General features: G+C 44.7%; 1 protein-coding gene across 1 annotated transcript; it reads right to left on the minus strand.

Moving 5' to 3' along the window:
• Window positions 1-2,813: 2,813 nt before the first annotated feature.
• Window positions 2,814-16,172, minus strand: LOC308144574 (zinc finger protein 385D-like). The gene is given in 9 exon segments (XM_080515716.1): window positions 2,814-3,071; window positions 3,073-3,192; window positions 3,524-3,625; window positions 5,527-5,708; window positions 5,801-6,049; window positions 7,405-7,573; window positions 8,019-8,126; window positions 13,678-13,793; window positions 16,040-16,172. Coding segments are annotated over 9 exon segments (1,179 nt in total). The 5' UTR covers window positions 16,050-16,172; the 3' UTR covers window positions 2,814-2,948.
• Between the last annotated feature and the right edge of the window lie 450 nt (window positions 16,173-16,622).

The following is a 16,622-nucleotide window of genomic DNA, read 5'->3' on the forward strand; positions in this document are numbered from 1 at the left end:
AAAAACCCTGCTGAGCCATTTACCTCACAGCCCGTATCCCCTCCGTTTACTGATCTGTTGCTTCACCCCATACCTCTGCAGGACCCGGAACGTCTCACAGAAAGTAAAAAAAAAAAAAAAAAAAAAAGATCCCATCTGTTGCGGGGAAAAAAGCGACAAATGCTACTTCGTCATAAAAGTGCAATTGATAGGTGAGCTCGGACTTTCAGCTTTTGCCCCCTGAATAGCCGTGGAAGCGAGTTGACCTACACTGACGGTGCTTGTGCCACTGCTCCCCGCTGCCCACTCGCCTTTTGTGAGCCCGCATGGAGAAAGACAGCTCCAGCGAGCCAACGAGCACAGGTCAACTGCTGCAGAAGTGTCGACCTTTTCGACATACAATGGCTTGACCGAGCCGAAGGTGAAGACATCGATACTGGGCCAGAAACAAAAAGACTCTACATGCAAATGCAATTACCCCGCATAGAGGCGGAACAGCCAACTAGCCGCTTCGCTCAAATGATTCCGCCTCTACAGCTCAGTATTCAACATTTAGTTTGTCTGATTTTGTTTAATTCGTGCCAAAAAAAGATGTTGTGTGCCAGGACATGTTTGCCCCCAGCCAAGAAATTGCCTTGTGCTTCACTCTGAAAATATCCATGAGCCCCCTCTCTGGTAGCATTGGACAAAACTATTCCACATGGGCCTCCCCATCACCAGTGCCTGTGTGCATTTTGTTATAATTAGCTTAATGATTGACAATCAGTGGTTTAATACGACCGTCCAAAAAAGAAATCGTGTTTAAGGTTCATTGTTGAGAATAAATGTGAATTTGAGTTTGGATCACAATTGTTGTTTTAGTTTTATACGTATACGTGGACATTATCATAACCCTTTTAGTTTTTTTTTTCTTAAGCTATGCGTCTGTATCCAGCTTTACTGTATTTTCTCATGATCCCCTTTTGTTTTATGACTTGCATTGAAATCCAAATGTTGCATCCTGAAGCCAAGAAGTTATTATAGCCTTTTCGAACAAGAACAGCAAGAACAAGCTGCCTTCACATGGCACACACATCTCTGCATTGCACCTTTGTAGTCTATCCAGGTAGCGGAGTGCAAAAAAATTCCCTGGATGCCAAGTCGGGCCTTTGTCTTGCTGACATATGTTTATGTGTGCATGCGCGTGCGCCTGCCACGGATTGGACAGCGGGAGAAAATGCAGAAAGCTGGAAGGGAGAGTGGCCATGAGGGCATTGTGAGATAACCAAAGAACGATAACAAAAAAAGGTGAGTGGGGGGGAAAAAGGCAGTGAAGGTTTGGCCTGTGGACGAGCTCGAGAGTTAAGAAGCCAGTGGCGGTCCAAATTCCAGCAGCCTGTGAAGAATTGAACATCCCACACACAGATGTTCACAATCACCACTCCTGACGATTATTAATAACCGCTATAAGATCTGCTTTGACAACTCGGGGAATCAGGAGGCCGTAGATTGATTGGACGATGATTCTTTGAATTGGCTGGGGGCATTATTTACTTTGGAGGCGCTGCGTGAGACATTAAAAGAAACATCTGACTAATTAATCCGGTTTGGTGTCGGCTTGATGAAAGAGCAAAACAAGGAGACAGTCGGCGCTGTGGGGGGGGGGGGGGGGGGGGTCAGAAAGTAAGAAAGAAAACAGGGAGGAATCCCGTAGCCTCTGACCTGATGTCGACCTCAGAGCGCTTAAAGGGCCATCATTTAGATAATGTCAGCAGAGGAATGTCACCAGCAATCACACACACATTTCATCAGGCCGGTGCTTGCACTAAAGCAACTCCAGAGACTCTCTCCACACCTCTGGACTCTTCAGCGACGCCTCTTTCGGACATCAAGCCCACCAGACTGACCACATGGCTCGGGGGGCAGGAGTTGAACGATTCTCATCAGAACAACCAGACAAAAGTAGCAGGCAAAACATTCCTGCTTTGATTTATTCTGGAGGATGAACCTGGAGGGTAAGAAGCCCAACATATTCTGCCAGCTGTGGATGTTCTCCCGTTCACTTTGCTTTTTTTTTTTTTTTTAAGGAAAATATCTGAACGCAGATAAAGGAACAATTATTTAATGTGCTGCTAACCGGAGGATAACCCGGCTTCAGGTCGTCTGAGATTTATTAGTTTGGGAGGAGGTGAAGACTGAATATGTCTTGATGCATCTAGTTTTATGGCGGCGTCTGGATGCAGTGTTCTTAAAAGATTTTAAAAGACTTAAGGGAAATTTTTTGTCCTGAATACACTTGACATTTAAAGGCCTGCGGACCAAATGTTCATCCAACAAACAGATGAGCATAATTTCATATTTGAACATATTTATTATGCACATTTCAGAGGGTTAAACTTGTTGGAGTTAGTTTGACTTGTGACACCATTAGAATGCATTCACTTAGAGGATTATTTTGAAGGACCGTCTGTAATTAATGAGAGTATCCACAGCAAATGTTTATTGGAAGTTAATAATCAGGCATGCTCCGGAGTATCCACATCTGCACTTATTCGCCCGCACAGACGGACACAGTCATCATGGAAGTTTACCCCTCTATAAATTTCTCTTATGTATATAAATAAAATGTCAATTTCAGGGAGGACCTTTTCAATGTGACATATTATATTAAAAGAATAGTGTAAAATGCCATAAAAGTTGTGCTTCTATGATGTGAACATCTGTGCAGGCACTCAGCGGCAGTCACACCGTCTCACATCAGGAAATATTCCGGGTTTATTTTCTGATTTGCTGCCGTTCAAATTCCTCCCTCCAGATCTGTGTAATGTTTGTAGCCCCGGCAAAACACCCTTCGGCCCTGCGCCGTGACGCCATTTGTTTTCTGGAGGTGTGTGGAGTTCGGGGAGCGCCGCTGCCTTCCATCACATCCTGTTCGGGTCTCAGGTCTGCACTTATCCACGTTTCAGGTTGCGGCTGTCGACACGGACGGGTCAGTAGGGGGTAAACAACACCGACGTGTGTGCGGAGCAGATGGGTCCGGGTGCCGGGTGAAGCAGCGCCTGGGGGAGGGGCTGGCTGTGAAACAGGGCGGGGCTGGAGTTTGTGGTGGGGCTGGAGAGGGAAGGGGGGCATCGACACCATGGCGGCGGCGGCGGCTGCGGAGAGTTGACGCTGCAGGAGACTAGAGGCCAGGGGTTTGGTCAGGTCCTGGCTCTTTCGTAAAGTCAACCTTATCTGAGGATCAAACACAGTTGCTATCAAGATTGTGTTTTCTCTCAACAGGAAACAACAGAAAATACCAGAAGACGATAAACAGGTAAAAAAAAAAAAAAAAAGTACAAGCTGTCCCAACATCTTATCAGTTATCTGCTGTCATTTGTAGTCATTTCACACGGGTAGAACATTGAATAATCCTCCGCTGATATCACAAACAATTTGCTTCTCTGGCAGCAGAGAGTGGAGTTTCCTGGAAGCGACTCCAGAGATTCAACTCGTGTACACAAACACAACGACCGGGGAAAAAAAAATAAAAAAATAGAGTCAAACAACAGGAGAGTATACTCACTGCCTGGAAACTCTGCTGTCGCTGGGTGGGAGGGTACGGGCTGAACTTAGGCTTCGCTGGTTTACCTGCCGCTCTGTCCTTGTGCCTCCGACTGCTGATGTGCTGTAGAGGAAGAACATGACGATAAAAACGAGCCCAAAACAGCAACATTAAAAACAAAACAAAACAAAAAAAAGCAGTGGGAATTTTTGCCTGGAAATGTTGATAGCAAGTGGAGAGGAAATTGAAGATAATCTAATCAAGGGTCGAGTCTGTGCAGTCAGGCAGAATACACACATTTTGTTGCCTCAGACGTTTTGAGATTCAAAAATATTCATGAGGGGCGGGTTTGGAAATCTTTTTGATTTGATTGACAGGCGCAAACAGATGGCTATGGCCGACGCTGCACACAATCAGCAGAGAGCTGCCATGAGCACCTGGCCGAAGTTAACTTTTAAACAGTCAGATATGGCGACCAGCACTAAGTATTCACATCACGGACAGAGACGCTAACATCATATTCAAATGCTCATGGAAATAGAAGAGGCTTAGTAGCTTTGTACTCATTATCTTGAGGGATCTGTGATTTGGACTCACCTGCAGCGACAGGTGTGAGACGCTCACAATGTGATTTGGAATAAAATATGCACGGCCCACAATGCCCCGGTCGTAAGATATGATGGATAATGTGATGATGGCTCTGTTGACGCTTCTGACTTGCTGAACTGTGTGACGGCTGACCTTTTCATTGCTTTACATGCACAAGAGGAAGCAGCCATTAAGAAGTTAGATGAGCCAGTTTCTTTAGTTCCTGTGCAGGTAGTCTGCGATTGTGTCGTTGCAAAGTTGTGTGCCAATCAGTCAATGGACTTATATGTTTTACATCCCTCCTTAAAACTGATCTTTTCAAACAAGCATACTCGCGCTGAATGATTTGGGATTTTTGGCTCGTTTTTTTAATTGTTTTAATCATTGTGCACAGTGACCAATAAAATTACTATTATTATTATGATGCAGATAAATGTTCCTGAAAGGCAAAACAAGAGAGCAGATGTCTCACTGTCTCGCAAAATTAGAAATGAATCATAAATTGCACTTTGTCTTAAATCCGTCACAAATCAACAGCAGGAGAGCTGCATGTCTGCTCGTTTATTCATCCATCTTCTAAAAGACATTATTCGTTTCAGGGTCGCGGGGGCCTGGAGATGATCCCAGATGAAGGCAGGATAAACCTTGGACACGTCTCCAGTCCATCACAGAACAAACACACACACAGACACAGACAACCACACACACACCACTTCCAAACCAAACTGATTTTAGACTGGAGGAGGAAACCGAGAGTATGTGAATAAAACACACACACACTTGCTCATAGTGAAAATGTCCTAGTTTTGTTTTTTCTGAAAATGACCCTTTTTTCTAGATACTCAGATTTCCTCCCACAATCCAAAGATAATTAATGTAAATTGACACTTTAAATTCTCTAGGAATGTGTGAACATAAATAACCAGCTGGGATCCACTTCAGAGAGCTCAACACAAAGATAAAGCAGTTTAGAAGCTGGTCTGATGCAACAACTAATACTTGAACTGCTTTTACTTGATTACAGTTTGACCAACAGCGCTTCAAATGATTTGTCAGTCTTAAAAACTGAAGTCGTTGTGAATTGCATTCAAACCAGAACTGATCAATTATAATATATATATAATTATTATTAAAGTTCTAATTTTAATTAAATGAATTACTAGACTTAAAAAAAACAAACAAACCTGGGTACACATAGCTGTTGATAATTAGTTTATTTAGTTAGCAAAACTGTATTTATACTCAAGCACACCTTCTAAGTATTCGTTACACCTCTGTTTAAAACCTTCTAGTGAACCACGAGTTCAGACAGATCAACTCACACTTAAATTAATATGTGTGAATATTATTGAAGGTGACATTCACGGGGAAACGTGAAATGTTTCTTTGGCTTATTAAGTTTTAAATTGTATTATTGACCGTTCCGCGCAGCCCACCTGTTTGAGCTGAGTTTCAGAATTGACGTGCACGTCGCAGATCTCACAGTGGAAGGTTTTGTTCTGGAGTCCGGTTGGCGTTTCAGACGGTGGCACCAGCCTGGCTTTGACCCCCGCTCTCGGGAAAGACTTGATGGCTCCGCCACCACTTCTGGCCTCGAGCATGGTCTTGTGTTTGGTGCCTGAGTAGATCAGAGACGAGGATGTAAGACACAGGTCCTGTTGGTGATGGGGTGGTGGTGGTTGGTGGTGTGTGTGGGGGGTGTTTGCTCACCACTGTTGTGCGCCTGGAGCTGGGAGGCCGAGTTCACGGCCACCTTGCAGAGGGAGCAGTAAAGAAGACGTATGGCTTTCTCATCCTCCGTCTCCCCTTCTGGAGCCTCTCCCTCTCCATCCTTCAGCGTCTCTTTCGCCGTCGTTGCGGGGCTGGGCGACAACGGTGGGTCAGACGTGGCTTTCGCGGTTTCCGTGGGTCCGCTGCTCGAAGGCGCCATCTGTGAGGTAGGGTTCGAGGCTAACGGTTCTGAAGTAAAGCACCCCACCCCCAAAAAAAAAAAATTACAACGAAATTAGTATGTTTATGGGATAAAACTTTGACTCTGGGGTGGCACACACCAAGCAGAGGTGGGAACTGTTGCTTCACTACAGGAAACGTGGATCAATTCCAGGGGATTTTCTAAACTGTTAAATGTTCTCCTGCGCGTTAGCTCCAGACACACTGCTGATGCTGCCTCTTGAAATATGCTCCAGGCCTCGTGACCCTAACTTCATTCAAGCAAGTATAAAAGTTGGATGATCGGACATGGGAAGAAAATAATACTGAGTGCTGAAAACGGGTAAGAGAAACATGGACAGCCTCAGGGGCAAATCTCACAGGCACTCGCCATAGACATTTTTTGACTTCTGTGAAATTCCCTGAATTCTAATAGAAGCATCAACTTCATGACATTTTTCAGGAGAAAAGACAAAAACACAGCATGCTCCAATTGATTATGAGCCCTATCAACCTCTCTGATGGCAGTAATAATCAATCATTTCCCCAGGGATCAGCCTCCCACCACTTAAACGGACAGTTCTGCACAGAAATGATTTGGCTCTCTTATCTTTTGTGAGGCTGTCTTGCTCCTCAAGGAGCACATGCTGATTTAAGGACTGCGTCTACGCTAATAACAATGATTAGCTCAGCCTCGCAGAGTGGGTGTCTGTTTGTTACCACTGATTCTACACACTCACACTGAAGTAATCTTCAGAGAGCTCTCCTGCTGTCTCTTCCACTCCCCGGAAACAAACGTCAGGCTTAAAAATGATCATTCGTCTTTCCACTCTCACGAGCAAACCCGTATCGGCGGTGTCGAGTTTAATTCTTCACCCTTCCAGTTCTTTAGTTGCAGAAAAAATTTATTATTTTCATTTCCAAACGCCCACACGCCGGGAAGAGAAGCACATCAGGGCTGACGTGGAACTGTACACACGTGATGGAGAGCAGTCAGTCACACCTTTGCACTCACAGCAACATGGCTTCAGACAAACATGTGAAGGTGCTTTAAAAGAAACACACACACACATACACTGAATAGCTACCCACAGATCGTATTCAAAGCAATTTCAATGTGCTTTTGATCTCAAGAGGCCACTAAATGAGGTCAGAAAATAGAGACATGAAGAAAGAGCAGAGGATAATGTTCAAGCTTTAATCTCTTCACTGTGCAACCCAAAGCAGCAGGAGGTTTATCACATCAAAGAGTTAAAGTCATGCCTGGGAAAAGAAGGTCTGAGCCGTCCATTCATATATCGAATACTATGCATTTCATATGGTCACACATGTTCACACGCAGAGACATGCAGAAACATCACGCATGCCTGCAGAAGCACACGCACCTCCTGATGTTGTGTCGGAGCTGGAGGGCTGCGAACAATACGACGAGAGGATTTGCGATGTGGTTTCCTTGGTGACCGGTTCAGAGGTCCTGATCTTTGAGTCTGGGGTGTCCAGACCTTTGAGCCTTTTCGCATGCTTCGTGCCACTGTAATGGGACGAAGCCTGCGCCTGCATGAGCATCATTAAAAGCACAACAAAAAACAAGCTTTGAACTAACAACATGCACAAGCTTGACCCTGTCTTTATACAGTAAAAATAATTACATATATTTTTGTGACTGTGACTTCTGTTCTACCTGTTTTCGGATTCAGTGTTTCACATGAGAAGCAGAAGTAGCAGGTCACATGGGCACAGCCAGAAATAAACCGTGCTTTTTCTACAAGGTTCAGATATTAGGGGTGTGTACCGTTCACCTCGTCGTTAAATGAGACCGGTCTACACCCTTGGAACCAGTTGAGTGGTGAAACACATGCTGGAACTCATCTGTGCAGCTGCCTCGTGAGGGTGTGTGTGTGTGTGTGTGTGTGTGTGTGTGTGTGTGTGTGTGTGTGTGTGTGTGTGAAATACAAAAGCATCATAAAAGAGTTGTGTTTTCCCACACGACAACACCCACCTCAGAGTTGAATCTCACTCGACAGACTCCGCAAGAGCTGGGCTTCCTCCTCAGGGGTGAACTCAGGCCAAAGGCTGGGCCAATCAGAGCTTTACGGATGTGATCCATCTGCGACGGAGCAGAGGTGCAATGTTAGGGTCACAAACCGTGCTGGAATGTAGGAATCCAGCTCAGTTAGGTAGCGACAGCGAGCACTTAAGGTGAAAACGATACGCTGTCAGCATGCCGCCACGCTCCTTTTGAGGCTTACAGATTTATAATATGGCAGGTTAGAGGTGGGGTTTACGAGAAGGTGCTGAGTGTGTGTGTGTGTGTGTGTGTGTGGGGGGGGGGGGTCACACTCAACAGCACACACAGGAAACACGGACACACGCCAGTCATTAGAGCCCAGATAAAAGCAGGCAGTGTAAATGATATGCTCACTGCTACAGACAAGTTAGACCTTGACTAATGTCAGCAGACATGAAGAGACGCTCTTGTGAGACTGAAGCCTGGCATTCAGAGGCTGTGCTTCATTTGATCATTCAGAGGGAAGAGTGGGGGTCAGCTCAGATTCATGGCATATTAATTTATTTTTCATGGCGGCATGTTGTCACGGCAGATAGAAGCGTCAAAATATTTACAGAAACCTGTCAAACCACTCTGCAGCATAATTTACTTCTCCTCTGCCCACCACTATGTGTAATCTGCTCCAAATGCTCATATTGTCAGTGAAATGCGAGGAGATGCCCAGCTGCCACATTGACTTTCTGTCAAGTGGTTTGTGCTCATTGGTGAAAGCTCGCTGGTTTTTCTATAAAAGTACATACATTCTTCCGCCTGAATTACAAGTACTTGAGTCACAGAAAAGAGAGAGAATAGACTGTGAGGTCAGATCGAACTGGGGAAGTAGATATGAATGCAGCTCGTCTCCAAGAGAAGCTTTTATGTATCATGTAGTCATTGTTTAAAAAAAAAAAAAAAAAGTGGATATCCTACTTAATTGTGATTTATAGAGACTATTATCAATGTCTTCTGGGATTGATAAACAATGAGTACGAGTACCGACGCCCTTTGGACCACCGTGAAAACACGCCGACCACAACCTGCATCACACAGAGCAAGACGAACTTTTTACAGCCACGTTTAAAACCGGCAGGGCGAAAGCTGCCTCTCCCAGCCCGGCAGACTGCACAACACTGTCGATGGCCTTTCCTGCCACACGGATGGAAATCACTGTATGTATGACGTGTTCATGCAAAGCTGGTTTGTCGAGGTGTCGGTGTCACCGGATTAATAAAATTGCATACTCCTTACATCCAAGCTGGGTTTCTTTATGGGTGTTCGAAACGGGTTGTAAAGCCAAGCCCTTGAATGTGAGAGTGTATGGGAGTGTGTGCACAGTACCCGATTCTGACCACACAGGGCCGTGCACCTCTGGACATTACTGGAATTTGTAATGAACACCTACACTCTGTAATAAAAACCCAACTGGCCTTTGTGGAGCAAAACAAACCTATAACCCGAGATGAAATGCAGGGGGGCCGTATAAGCCGCCAAAAGCAGGGCGGCTTTATGGAAATGTGGCTGGTGGTGACGTGAAAATGGATGTGTTGCTTTGGTCCAGCCAGCGAGAGAGCATGAAGCTGATTTGCTTGTTTCTTCGGTGCCAAAGTTGAATTCCCGGCTCTTCAAAAACACAACCGGCTATGTGCATGGTATGCGTGTGTGTGTGTGTGTTCTTGCTTATTTTCTTTGATCATCACTTGAGGGAGCTGCCCCTTGGATGCATCTCTGCATGCGCTGGTCTCTTATCTTCCGGTGTGCTTCCCCGCAGCCTTTTGTGTGTCTAAAAGTCAAACCTACAAGACCGGTGCTCGTTTTGTGTTGTGTGGAAACTGCAAATCATAAAACAAGACAAAATGTAAAATTATTCTGCTGAAACGTTTATGAGGATGCGGATCTTGTTTTATCTATATGAGACTGAGCATTGTGCCATCAGAAACAGCCTCGCTCGTTCGCTCACTCTCTCTTCCTCTCTCTCTCTCGCCGGCTTCCTCAGCCCCGAGGCTTTTGAGTTGCAGTCTGACCTTCCATCACATCTTCCTCACTTCACCCCTCCATCTGCTTACCTCCGAACCCTCCGTCTCTCCCTTCTTCTCCGTCTGATCAAAGTCACCTTCCTGCCTCCCCGTGGATTCCCCTCCCTCGCCCTCCACTCCCACGGTGGACTTGTACCTGTGGCAAAGTCAGCCTACCCTTGTTCCTCCCGGCTCTTCTTGCCGTCTCGCGCACACAGATACTACTTCGCCTGCCAGAGTTCACTTGCCTCAATCACTGCCTCCATCAAAAGGCATGAAAATATCACATTCAGCAGGTTGCACAGAATATATCACCACAAATACTTCCTTGTTGGAACAACATGTAAAATACAGTAAGCAACAGCTCAGTACTCTGACCCGTTTCTCGTTGCAAATGTGAAATACTTTAGGAGTTTCCACATCAAAAGAAAAATATTCTCAAAACACTGCATGGGCCCAACTATGACCAAACTGGGTAAAGCAGCATAGAAAATGAGTGGAGATTTGGATAAAATGTCTTGCTTTCAACATGGCATGTTGTCTATGTTCTACTGTGAAGTAAATATGAATTTATAAAAAACTGCAAATCTTTGTAATACTATCAAATTTTCTTTTTCTTTTTCTTTACACATAGTCCCAACCTTTTGCAAAACTGTGAAAACGAGCCATCAACACTCAAAAGTGTTAATTACAATTAGCATATTCTTCACTCACTGGGGTGGTGACATATCAGAAAGGCTCGGCGTCATGGCGGGAGTGGCAGCAAAGACATATGGAAAATAAAGTACAACGGCACCGGAATCGTAGTCAATAGCTTCAGCATCGATAATGATGAATGTCCCCGATCTCATATAGAGAACCAGTGTGATAGGCAAGTGTGAACGTATGATGTCAAGCACCTGAAAGGGGGGCGTTATGATGAACGAGCTGTTGCTTTTGGGTCTTTGTCATTTAAATCACCATCATTTTCTTGGCTACACTATTGCTTTATCATTTTCATTTTGAAAAAGACTCCCAGAAAAAAGAAAGAAAGAAAAACAGAGCGGTGCTGTCAATGTAAAAGCCAAATATGAGATGAAATCTGAGTTTGTAGAGTGAGATCCCTGGCTCACGACAAACATCCAAGTATGGACATGCACACGCATGCACGCACACACACACATGCAAAACTGTAGCCATGACAACGCACATGTGGGGCACCAAACAAACTCCTGTGTAGCCTTTTAAAGAGGCCAGCACACACCATATCAACATTCACGAGAGAACACAGGTGTGTGTGTGTACACACACACACAAACACACACACGCGCACACACACAGGTGGAAAACCCACACACATTAAAAACACACAGAGACAAACACAGGCGGACAGAGTTCTGCTGCGTGCCCACTTGCTTCACACCCACAGGTTCAATTCAGAGGAGCGAGAAGATTCACCGACAAAATATACTTGAGACAACATTTTTACTTGAGGATTTCCAAGCGATATAGATTTCTAAACTTCAAAAGCAGGCTTGTACAATATCAACCCGGGATGGGATTAATTTCATATCTCCATTAAAGTTTAAATTGGTAAATCAATAAGTCGTCCTAACAAAACATGTTTAAAAAAAAATGTAACTACTCCCAAGCAAAATGCCAATACATGCTTGAGACGAATCCCCTGTGGGAGAATTCAGTGCTTCCCTGTGTAATTGTTGATCGTAAATTATTAGGAGTCACTTACAGAAATTGTCAAGTCGAAGAGAAATTAACTGAACTAATCTTCTGCAGTGAGTTATTAACGTGTATATTGAGTGACGTTAATGGCTGTTTGGCTCAATAAAAAGCATCATTCTTATTTTGCGTGTGACTTTTAACTGGAAATATCTGATGACTCTTTATATTTAATCTGTAACACTTTATACCAATGTTTATTCTTCATCTAATCACATTGCACGTTTGCTCAGATCTGAAATCTGTATTTATTGATTCTGTAAAGGCATACCCTCAAGTTCCTGCCAAGACCTGACGCACACTCTGAAATCCACTGGCATGACCTCTTCCGCCTTCACTGTACAAAATCTAAAAGGTGAAAATTGAACCCAGAAAAGTTCAATGAGTTTCTACAGGTGTGATCATGTTCCGACGGCTGCAGGCTGGAAGAGAAAGTGTTGAAATAAAATGAAAGAAGAAGCGAGAGGGCAGAAGCAGGTGGGAAGAGGTATGACTCAGCAGGGCGAGGGTGATGTGAGAGAGAATTTCTTCAATCTGTGCTGATGTCATCCACTCGGAGAAAGCCACGGGAATATGAAACGCGCCGACATTTCTGATTTAAAGAAATGTAATTCTGGTGATCCTGTTCCTGTGTGTCGTCACTGATGGGAAGAAGATGAAAAATGAGAGGCGGAAAAAAAGTGAGATAAAGTGGAGGAGAGAAGAGGCGTCAAAAAAACTCTGAAAAGAAAGAAAAGGTGAATGAGAGGGTGAGCGACGGCACAGTCGACGGCAGGAGGCGAAGTGAAAATGAGGAGCGAGCTGAAGTGAAGAGAGAGAAGTGAGTGAAAGGGGAGGATGAGAGGGCTGGAGAGGAGAGGGCTGCCGGGTGAAATGGAAGGGGAGTGGGCCGAGACCCAAACCAATGCCTGATTTCTCCTCAGGTGGCAGATGGGCTTTTTGACAAAGAGAAGGAGCTTTCACACACACTCACACACACACACAGCCCACACACGCATGCAAAATAAATGCACCGCGCCACACTGCACGCCGACAGGCCGGGGATTTCAGACGCACACACACACACACACGCTTTCTTTAAAACCCTCAATTCATCTCTCTCTGTCTCTCCTCTGAACATTCAACAGCACACCGGGGGCTAGAAATGAAATAACAGCGAAAAGAAGGGAGGGACAAAAGAAAAATAGACAATTTCTGCCTCGGAGTGGTTATTTGGTCAGACTCAACAATGGGCACATGAGCACTTTTCAGACCATTATTTCAATAGATGTTTAGCTTCTGTATTGAAGCTGTTGTGTTCAGCAAGAAAGAAAAAAAAAGAAGAAAAAAAAAGAAAATATTGTGTTTTGTTGGCTTGAAAAAAAGATGCACATATACAAGCAGGAGCTTTTGCACTCCGAGTACACCAGCTCAGTTCCAAAAAAAAAAAAAAAAAAAAGATTTCATGAAATATACAGCCAGGATTGTATGAAGACATGTAGCACTGATTCCAGGGTGAAGCAGGCGTCATCATTCAGGCCAGCCTGACACTTCCAACTCTCCTCTGAGCTCGGACATGGCCGGCTTCAGCTCTCTCCTCCTTCACCCTTCACAAACAACTCTGCATGGAGAATACCAAGGAATGAGCTCCACCCCCCCCCCCAGGTTGCGTGGAAATGTCACAGCTTTCTGCATCAGAGGTGATATATTTGGAAAGGTGTGGGCAGCACGCTCGTACATCTGTGTATTGTAGACTCAGGCGCACTACTGCAAGAATGCAACTCCTCCCGACTAAAGTGAACAATGTCAGGATGCTAAAAAAAAAAAAAGAAGAAAAAAAAAAGAGAGAGAATTGTGTGAGAGTAGTGTTGTGAGAGAGGCTGCTTGTGACTGACAGTACTCACGTCACTGAATCCAGGCAGCAGGTGGAAGGGGAGGAGGGCTTTGGGGTCGGGGGAGTGCTGCGTTCTGCCCAGCGTGGGACGAGCCAGCAGCGGCAGAGCGCTGTGGCACATATTACCTGAGAGAGAGAGAGAGAGAGAGAGAGAGAGAGAGAGAGAGAGAGAGAGAGAGAGAGAGAGAGAGAGAGAGAGAGAGAGAGAGAGAGAGAGAGAGAGAGAGAGAGAGAGATAAACATATGGAGCAGAGACTCCAAGGAGATGGGGTGATTTTCTCCCGGCTGACGATGATCAACGTTAACGTGCCAGAGAGAGGTCGACGAAAACAATGAAAAAAAAAATGGGAAAAAAAAAGAATTTACAAAATCTCGAGCTGTATTGCTTTTTTCCCCCCTCTTATTTCCATCAGGTTTTAATTTCACGGATGCAAATGAGTTGTTGAACCAATCTTTCCACAATTCTAATAATTGCTGTAGAGAACAGGCTAATCTGCAACATCCCATAGAAATAAAACAATTTACAATCATCCTTTGAAACAACATATTGTGCCCATTGGACAAGCTTTAAATAATAAAGCTTTGCTTGCTCCGAGTGGTCATTTCCATACATTTATATTCAAACTAATTGAAATGAGAAAATAGTTGATTGGCACAACTATTCATAGATGTGAAAAGCAGGACATGGTGAGAGATGTGAACAAAAAGGTAAAATGGACTACATTGCTTTAGCAGTCTCAATGTACTTCACAACATCTCTCACATTCACACACTTACATCCATGCAGGGTGACCCCCCTCGCCCATAAAAGCCAGAACGGCGGCACGTTTGACAACCTCGAGCTATTTTCACACCCATTCTTGCTGAAAACTTATTGAAATAAGACAGGAGGCTTGACACACTCTCATCCATGTAAAATTGTACGAGCAAGATCAATGTTTTCATATAGAAATTAGAGGCTTGCTCTGAATGAAACGAGACGTAGTGTGGTGTAAATTGAACGACCTGATGTTTAAGAAAAACCCTGCATGATGAAATACAAGAGGTTGTTACAGTAAGTGATTGGACGTTACACCGAACACTTGGCCAGTTTCTAATGCCAGCTGCCCTGCACGCTTCAACATTTTACCTCAACCAGTTGGAGAAAGTATTTCTCTCCAGACTATAACGTTGGCAGAAAAAAAGACTCCCTTTCTTGGCCACACGAATCCTGCAGCCTTCGGCATGTTTTCATGCATTTACCTCAGGATCGGGCTTTCGTGATAATGTGTTTGCAATAAGTTAACGTTTTCTCTGCTGCATCACTATCTGGTGTTTGGTTCTGGCTCTCGGTGCCAAGTTAAGTTTACATGTAATAAAACCACATATACAAACGGGCAAGTTAAGTTTCTTTTAACACAAATTGTACTTTATTTCGAGTTTGCAATTTTTACACTATGCACTGCCATCGGCCAGATTGAGATCCCTGCAGGCCAAATTTGGCACCCGAGGCTTATATCAGTCTAATTTATATTATATGATACTTTTCTGCATTAAAAAAAACGAAGATCTCGTCTCTTCTCCCACAGCTGGCCATGACTACACTCTGTGTGTTTATCATCTCATTCTAATCATCCGACTAATATCATACATCACTGACTGACACATGCCAAAGAACATGAGTGCACTTGCAGACCTGGCACACGCCCGCGCACGGACACGCGCAGCAGTGTCGAGGCCGCGCGCGGCGTGATACGCGGAGTTCTGATTATCGAGCCTTGTTTGCGGAGTTTCCGTCTCCACGGAGCCTGATTGCGGTTTGATTCGGGACCAGCTCGCATGTTGCAATTATAATAATCAAGATCACAACACACACCCATCCGCTTTGCCATTAGTCTGATTGCCTTCGAGTGCGCGCGCTCGCGTGTTGGGGAGACGCGCACGAACGCGCGCGGGCGGGCACGGAAACGACTTTCAGAGAAGAAGTTGAGACTCGAGAAAGAAACACACGTGGGAAATCTACACACACGCGCGCGCGCGCACACACACACGCACGCACGCACACGCACAATTTTAAGATTGCCCATTATTAATTTTAATAATTGCTATTATTAAAAATAAGTGGTCGTTAGTCTAAGATGTACAACAGTCGGTCTAAATTTAAACATCAGAGAAAAGTAGATTTTTTCCCCCCAGTGATATTATTTCTGTTTTTTATGATAATTACAATTATTACACTCTCGTCCGATACAATCGCATGCGATCTGAGCTTCAATGGACTGATTCTGTCTGTTTGCTGAACAGGTGACTTCACAAAAAGCTCTCATCCATTTCCAACGTAGCAACAAGTGACTCCTGCAGAAAAGAAAATAACTTGGAGCGTGTTTACTCACCAAAATACATGGCGGCAGCGAGTGAGATCCGACTGTTCAGTGCTTGGTTAAAGAATCTCTCATCTCCATGCAGAGAAGAGGCTTCGTGTCTTCTTCTTCTTCTCCTCTCTCTCTCTCTCTCTCTCTCTCTCTCTCTCTCTCTCTCTCTCTCTCTCTCTCTCTCTCTCTCTCTCTCTCTCTCTCTCTCTCTCTCTCTCTCTCTATCTCCGTTCTGCGGCACCGACTCTGCTCCTTCCCATCTGGATCTCCTCCTCCAAACCACCCGCCCCTCCTCCTCCTCCTCTTTCTAAAATATCCCTGCACATATCTCTCATGAATCCGGTTTTATTCCATCTCGTCTTTAGATTAACCTTGCTAAACACGTTTACCACCTTAGATCAGTCAATGCCAGCACAAACAGACCGAAATTCACATTTGGATGTGATTATGGAGAAACTCAAGGAAAGACTGAGGCTGCAAGGTTTTGCATCCGTGCAGCTTCACTGCAACTTTAAGTTTGTTCGATATGAAAGTGCAAGATTGTAGAATTGGTGGGGGGGGGGGGGGGGGGGATTTGCTTCCTCTTGTTTTCTGGATTTCCTCC

Source organism: Blennius ocellaris (assembly GCF_963422515.1).
Source record: "Blennius ocellaris genome assembly, chromosome: 20".
Taxonomy (NCBI): Eukaryota; Metazoa; Chordata; class Actinopteri; order Blenniiformes; family Blenniidae; genus Blennius; species Blennius ocellaris.